The following is a 7,792-nucleotide window of genomic DNA, read 5'->3' as shown; positions in this document are numbered from 1 at the left end:
ACTGAAAGTCTCATACATTTCTTACAGGAATATAAAATGATTCATCTACTTTGGAAAATTTGGTAGCATTTTCATAAACTTAAGCAAAAATTTATCATACCACCCAGTAACAATACTGTAACAACCCTCATCTCCTAAGGAGAAATTAATGTTTATATTTATAGATCTTTAAAATATACAAACAACTTATACAACTCAACAGCAAAAAAGCCAATCACCCAATGGAAAAATGGGCAAAAGACCTTAATAGACATTTCTCCAAGGAAGATATAGAGATGGCCAATAAGCACATGAAAAAATGCTCAATGTCCCTAATTATTAGAGAAATGCAAATCAAAACTACCATGAGATACCACCTCATACCAGTCAGAATAGCCACCGTTAATAAGTCCACAAATAACAAATGCTTGGAGGTGTGGAGAAAAGGGAACCCTCTTGCACTGCTGGTGGGAATGTAAGCTGGTACAACCACTATGGAGAACAGTATGGAAGTACCTTAGAAAACTATACATAGAACTACCATATGACCCCACAATCCCACTCTTGGGCATGTAACCAGACAAAACTCTGCTTAAAAAAGACACATGCACGCGCATGTTCATTGCAGCACTATTCACAATAGCCAGGACATGGAAACAACCCAAATGTCCATCAACAGATGATAGGAAGATGTGGTATATATACACAATGGAATACTACTCAGCCATAAAAAAGAACAAAATAAGGCCATTTGCAGCAACATGGGTGGAACTAGAGAATCTCATACAGAGTGAAGTAAGGCAGAAAGACAAAGACAAATACCATATGATATCGCTTATATCTGGTATCTAATATATGGCACAAATGAACCTTTCCACAGAAAAGAAAATCGTGGACTTGGAGAATAGACTTGTGGTTGCCAAGGGGGAGGGGAAGGGGGAGGGGGAGGGGGAGGGAGTGGAATGGATTGGGAGCTTGGGGTTAATCGATGCAAACTTTTGCTTTTGGAATGGATTAGCAATGACATCCTGCTGTGTAGCACTGGGAACTATGTCTAGTTAGTTATGATGGAGCATGATAATGGGAGAAAAAAGAATGTATACATGTATGTGTAACTGGATCACCATGCTGTACAGTGGGAAAAAAAATTGTGTAGGGGAAATAACAATAAAAGAAAGAAAAAGAAAAAATTTAAAAAATTTTAAAAAGTTTATATTTACAGAAAAGTAAATTACACTCTATCAATACAATGAACTCTCAGCAATTCCATATAACTGGTATATATGTGTATATATATATATATAATGATATATATATACCATAATGTCTTTAATATTCTTCCATGTAATTATGTAATTACTATTACATATATTCTTCCATGTAATTATGTAAGTAATTACTATTATATATAAAATGTATATAATTATATACATATTTCATCTATATTATATAGATAAATGAAAGTAACCTGACACAAAAGGGTACATATTGTGTGATTCAATTTAGATGAATTCCTTGAAAAGGCAAAGCTAAAGTGAAAAAAAGCATATCAGTTGTCAGGGGCTAGATCTGGGGATATGGGTAAAATATTTAATTAAAAAAAAAGACACAAGGAAACTTTTAAGGATGGTAAAATGTTCTATATCGTGATTACTGTTGTTTTACAATTATATATTTTTCCAAAATTCATTGAAAAACACACTTGAAAAAGGTTATATCTATTAACGGAATCATACTTACAAAGCTAATTTTGAAAAAGTAAACTGTAATAGAAGTGCAAAGTTAGTAGTCATACAATCTATGGTAAAGAAATATAGAAAAGCTGTCATTTTAATGCTTAAAATCTTGAAAATGCAATGATAGTTCTAAAATGTTACTTGGGTTTTTACAACGATTGGGCCAATCATTGGCTTTGAACTTTTTTTTTTTTTCTTATTAGTTGTTTCATTTTATTTTTTTTAATTTATTTTTTAAGGGGTTATACATTGGTTTTTATTCATAACTACATGTGAAAATTCTTGTTTTTCCAAGTGTACCTTCCTAAGGGGCTCTCATATATCAAAATGATAATGTTGAAGGCAAAGTCATTTACATAAAATAAGGTGATATATGGTAAAGCTACTTTCTATTTCCTTTTTTTTTTTTTATTTTCCCACTGTACAGCAAGGGGATCAAGTTATCCTTACATGTGTACATTACAATTACTTTTTTTTTCCCCACCTTTTGTTCTGTTGCAACATGAGTATCTAGACAAAGTTCTCAATGCTATTCAGCAGGATCTCCTTGTAAATCTATTCTAAGTTGTGTCTGATAAGCCCAAGCTCCCAATCCCTCCCACTCCCTCTCCCTCCCTCCCCCTCCCATCAGGCAGCCACAAGTCTTTTCTCCAAGTCCATGATTTTCTTTTCTGTGGAAAGGTTCATTTGTGCTGGATATTAGATTCCAGTTAGAAGTGATATCATATGGTATTTGTCTTTGTCTTTCGGGCTCATTTCACTCAGGATGAGATTCTCTAGTTCCATCCATGTTGCTGCAAATGGCATTATGTCATTCTTTTTTATGGCTGAGTAGTATTCCATTGTGTATATATACCACCTCTTCCGAATCCAATCATCTGTTGATGGACATTTGGGTTGTTTCCATGTCCTGGCTATTGTGAATAGTGCTGCAATGAACATGCGCATGCATGTGTCTCTTTTAAGTAGAGTTTTGTCTGGTTACATGCCCAAGAGTGGGATTGCGGGGTCATATGGAAGTTCTATGTATAGATTTCTAAGGTATCTCCAAACTGTTCTCCATAGTGGTTGTACCAGTTTACATTCCCACCAGCAGTGCAAGAGGGTTCCCTTTTCTCCACACCTCCAAGCACTTGTTATTTGTGGATTTATTAATGATGGCCATTCTGACTGGTGTGAGGTGGTATCTCATGGTAGTTTTGATTTGCATTTCTCTTATAATCAGCGATGTTGAGCATTTTCTCATGTGTTTGCTGGCCATCTGTATTGAACTTTTTTTAAAATCTACAAATGAGTCAATTAAGATGAGATGGTGATTTGACTTACATGAAAACATGTTAATATCTTCTGTGGAAAAATAGAGGAGGGGGATAGTGAGGAGGGAGAGAGAAGGAGAGATAGAGGGACAGAGAGAGACACAGAGAAAGACAGAGGTGTTAAAGGCATCTATAAAAGGGAAGATGGGACAAAGGTGTGTGATTTAAAAGGGAAGAAAACAAAGACAGGTGAAAATGACAAAGCAGAACAGAAACGATCAGAATGGAAGGAGGGTGAAAACGAAGGCCTATAAAATCAAAATGTACTCACAATCCCCATCTTCCTCCTCTGTCTTCAAACATATATTTATTAAGTTATCCTTTAAACCAATATTTATGATGCACCTACTATGTGCCAGACAGAGTTGAATGTAGGAATGATTCATTAGTAAATTAGAGGGACAGAAATGTCTCCTCTCATAGCTTATGTCTTAGGGAGAGAAAAATCTGTCTTCATTTCAAATAATTTTTAGAAAATATTTAAAATTTTCCTGATGACCTAGAAATAGAGGCTATTTCTTGAAGATATGGTTCTCTAGCCATGTTTGTGCATGCATACATGTATACTTCACACACACACACACACACACACACACTTGGGAAATCAGTGTTCAGGTACCAGAGTTTGACAGATAATCAAAATCAGGAGTGTGGGAAGAACTATGCAAAAATCATCTCCTGATTCAGGCACAAAGGGCTTCTACACATTTTTAATTAATCACAGCCCCATCTTCCCTGGGTCCACTTCTTTTGCAAAGTATAGTCTTCTTGAGGGCTGCCTTTACTTCACGGTTTCTCAGGCAGTATATGATAGGATTGAAAAGTGGGACAATGACAGTGTAGAGCACAGACACCACCTTGTTGGAATTGTAGGCATACATAAGCTTGGGGCGGGCGTAGGTGAAAAGAGTTGTGGAGTAGAACAGAATTACAACTGTCAGGTGAGAGGCACAGGTAGAAAATGCCTTTTGGCGTCCCTGAGCAGAAGGGATCCTGAGGATGGTGGTAAGAATGGTGGCATAAGATGCCACCACTACACAAAGGGGAACAGCAATAACCATGAGGGCCAAGAAAAAATCCACTAGCTCAGCCTGTGAGGAGTCCTCACAGGAGACATTGAGGAGTGGAGAAATATCACAAAAGTAGTGATTGATACGAGGTGTGCCACAGTAGTGGAGTCGGGCAATGAAGAGCATCTTAATCATGGCAGTCATGAGTCCACAGAACCAGCATCCTGCAGCCAGTGTACCACAAAGCTGGTTGGTCATGATGACTGTGTACCTTAGTGGATAACAAATGGCTACATAGCGGTCAAAGGCCATAACAGCAAGAAGGATGTACTCAGTGCAGACAAAGGTCACAAAGAAATAAAGTTGAGTCATGCAGCCATTGAAGGAAATGGTCTTGTCATGGCTTAGGAAGTCGACAAGCATTTTGGGACCGATGACTGTGACATACCACATTTCCAGGAAAGAGAGGTTGCTAAGAAAAAAGTACATGGGCTTGTGCAATTGTCCATCGCTGCGAATAGCTAAGATGATTAAAAAATTCTCTAGAAGTGTTAGCAGGTAGGTTGCCAAGAAAAGAAAGAAGAGGAGCATCTGGAAGCCTGGATGGGTTGGAAATCCCAAAAGAATGAAATGCGTCGTCACTGTACGGTTACCTACTTCCAGAACCTTGGTGATCACCTGTGGAGTGAGCACAGACAAAATCAGTTCTTTCCATGTCCCAAGCACCAGCTTATGGTAATTGACATTTATAGAGCCCATCCCCAGCAAACCTATCCCAATAGAAAATCTCCTGCCTTTATATCTTTACTGCCTTCCACATTATGATTAGAATCAAAACTTTTAAGCCAAAATATACTTTAGGGATATTATGTTTTAATTTTTTAAAAAAATTAAGCCAAGAAGTCATCCAAAGTCACACAGAAGAGAAATCGGAACCTCCTAACTCTCAGTTTTGTACTTTTTCAAAACATCACCTTTGGACATGGGAGGAGGGCCTCCATACCACCCTTTCACTATAATCAAGACATTTTCATCTACTGCATATGGAAAGAAAGTAGGAGACTCAGTTGTTCATTCTCCAGGTATAATTCATATGTTTCACGATTACACTTATCTACAAAATTGATAGAATCCTGTTTTTTGATCCATTTAACATGTTGTAAAGCTTGGAATGAAACAATATTTGAACACTCAGGATTCACTGCAAATTCAATATGAATATTCACCAGCTTCCCAGAGAACAAAATTGAATAAATAACTCAGAAGGCAATGTTTCAATTCATTGTACAGATTGCTTGATTACAAGTTTGAAGACAGTACGTTCAAAGCCAACTTTGTCTCACTCTAGCTAAATGAATACAGTACATAAGCTTTCAGAAGTTTAGTTCTTTTATGTAAGTTTATTACATCACATTTTGTGAGCATCTAATGAATTCTAGAGCTTAAGATCCAATGGATATTTGCTGTTATCTTTTCAGGATACACCACTATCCTCCCAATGACTAGCAAAAAATCGACAAAGATCTAAATGATGGAAATAAGAGCCACCATTAATGAGAAGGGAGGAGGGGACTCTGGGACTTTTTCAAAGATATTAGATTAAAGGACCAATAACTTGTTTGAAAGTAATATCAGACAAAATAAAATACCATCATACCTGTTGCCAGTAGGGGCCTTTCTGCATTCCTGATCAGTAATTCAGAAGACCTGTGGTCTCCTTCTAGGCTGAGCTGAGACTCATTCTAAAAACGACTGGATACTGAATGCCTTACCTTTTCCATTCTTTCTCTGTGTCCTACTCCTTGATTCCTCTCTTCTGCTTTTCTTCTGGGCCAGTCACTCTTATTCTCTATTTCTCAATAATCTTGCTTTTGTGGCACAAATATATGGGACAATTGAAAAGTCTAGTTTTTTTGCTTGTTTGTTTTTGTTTTTGTTTTGTTTTCTTCCTGAGGAAACAAATATGGAGTCAAAGAGTTGGAAAACAACTGCCTATCCCATCCCTTTCCCTCTTCCTACTTAGATCTCAGCCCTAGGATACCAAAGAAAGGCAAAATAGTCAACTTCTAATTATCCATGTATGGAGGGGGAAATATACACAGATAACAAGAAGGCAAACAATTTAAAATAGTGCAAAATCAACAATTTTGTCTTCTGTTCCCCTCCCCTGCCCAACACAATTAACACAAAACTTGGGCTTTCTCACAAGTCTAGGATTTACTAGGTGGTGGGACAGTGGAACTTATAAACAAGAGAAGGTCTATGAATCCCCCCTAGCTTTTCCCTCAGCCTGATTTCTTTTAATCTTTGAGTCTAAGAGTTCAACAAATTTGAACCCTATTTATGAATAGTTTAGACCCACTTTCATACTTGCTTTTTCTCACCACATCTCCATACTTTCAAAGGGACAAATGAATGAACACATTTCTAACCCCTGAGGGTTACTGTTTGGAAGGCACTTTGTTGATTCATAGTAATAGAATACCAGTCTTCAGAATTCTTTCGGCTCATTCCCTGGAAGTGTTTTTTATATTCCAGAAATGCATAGGCAGGGAATTATAATCAAAAGTCCTTTCTTCCTGGAACTCTTTCCAGTGCCCCTAGAATAATCCTAGATGAACTACACAGTTTTAAGAATGGTTCTAGAAATAAGGGGGTGCAATGTATCCTTAGGACTTTAGCAATAGATACTGTCATTCTCAGAGTAGGTATATTATACCTGAACCTGGAAATAAAAATAGCTCATTTAATTTTAACACTAAGGATTAGTAAATAAAGTAGATGATGTTGTCACAGCAACTTTGAATTCTTTTTTTTTGTGGCTTTATTTTTTTGGGGGGGGGTCACACCCATGGCATATGGAAGTTCCCAGGCTAGGGGATGAATCCGCAGCTGCCAGCCTACACCACAGCTACAGCAATTCAGGATCTGAGCTGCATCTGTGGTAATGCTGGTAATGCTCCAGCTTGTGGTAATGCTGGATCCTTAACTCACTGAGCAAGGCCAGGGATGGAACCTACATCCTCATGGATACTAGTCAGGTTCTTAATCCACAGAGTCACCATGGGAACTCCAAAACTATACATTCTTTTATTCCGCCTCTGCTTCCTGCAGAAATATAAAAGTCCAAATGCAGCATCACCAGCTAAGTGAGGACAAGATCAAGGTACAAATAAATAAAAGGAAAAGAAGGGTGTAAACAGCATTATATCAAGAACATCTGACTGAGCGGTTTTATCACTAAAGTACTGAACTTAGCTTTGAGCTTTCTAGTGGTCAAGTAAAAGAAGGAAACAATTAGAAGTAGAGAATGATCACACTTGATCCTCAAAATTCTCTCTGTTTATAATATGCATAATGTTTCTACAGAGCATAAATATTAAAGAGATAGTTGTATTGATAAATGGGAAAAATAATGTACAAGGAGATAGTATGTTTTGCCAAAAGTCACATGCAATGTAAATATAATAAGGGGTCTAGTTTACAAATCTTCAAGACTAGATCATTTTAGTCACATCTAGTAGATGTGAAGACTGTTTACACAATAAATCTGGCAGATATATGAAGAAGGTAGCAAGGCTTACATAGTTAACTAACTTTCCTCCCACAGAAATTCTATAGCAAATGGATTCCTGAGGAGGATATGCTGAGTATACGGCAGCATGTTCATAGGCAGATGATACCTCACATTTTCATACCACTTTATATATCTGAAAGCACATTATTTCATTTGATCATCAAAATCAGGGAG

At 37.1% G+C, this 7,792-nt stretch overlaps 1 protein-coding gene across 1 annotated transcript; it reads right to left on the bottom strand.

The window, feature by feature from the left end:
* Positions 3,742-4,800, bottom strand: LOC100625595 (olfactory receptor 6Y1). The gene has a single exon (XM_021090814.1). The coding sequence runs from the start codon at positions 4,798-4,800 to the stop codon at positions 3,742-3,744; it is 1,059 nt and encodes a 352-aa protein (XP_020946473.1).

This window comes from Sus scrofa, chromosome 4 (assembly GCF_000003025.6).
Source record: "Sus scrofa isolate TJ Tabasco breed Duroc chromosome 4, Sscrofa11.1, whole genome shotgun sequence".
NCBI lineage: Eukaryota > Metazoa > Chordata > Mammalia > Artiodactyla > Suidae > Sus > Sus scrofa.
Note: the sequence above shows the minus strand (reverse complement) of the source record. Positions and strands in the feature narration are given on the sequence as shown.

Coding starts and splice junctions, on each gene's coding strand:
- LOC100625595 (XM_021090814.1), bottom strand. CDS start 4,800: ATGGGCTCTATAAATGTCAATTACCATAAGCTGGTGCTTGGGACATGG.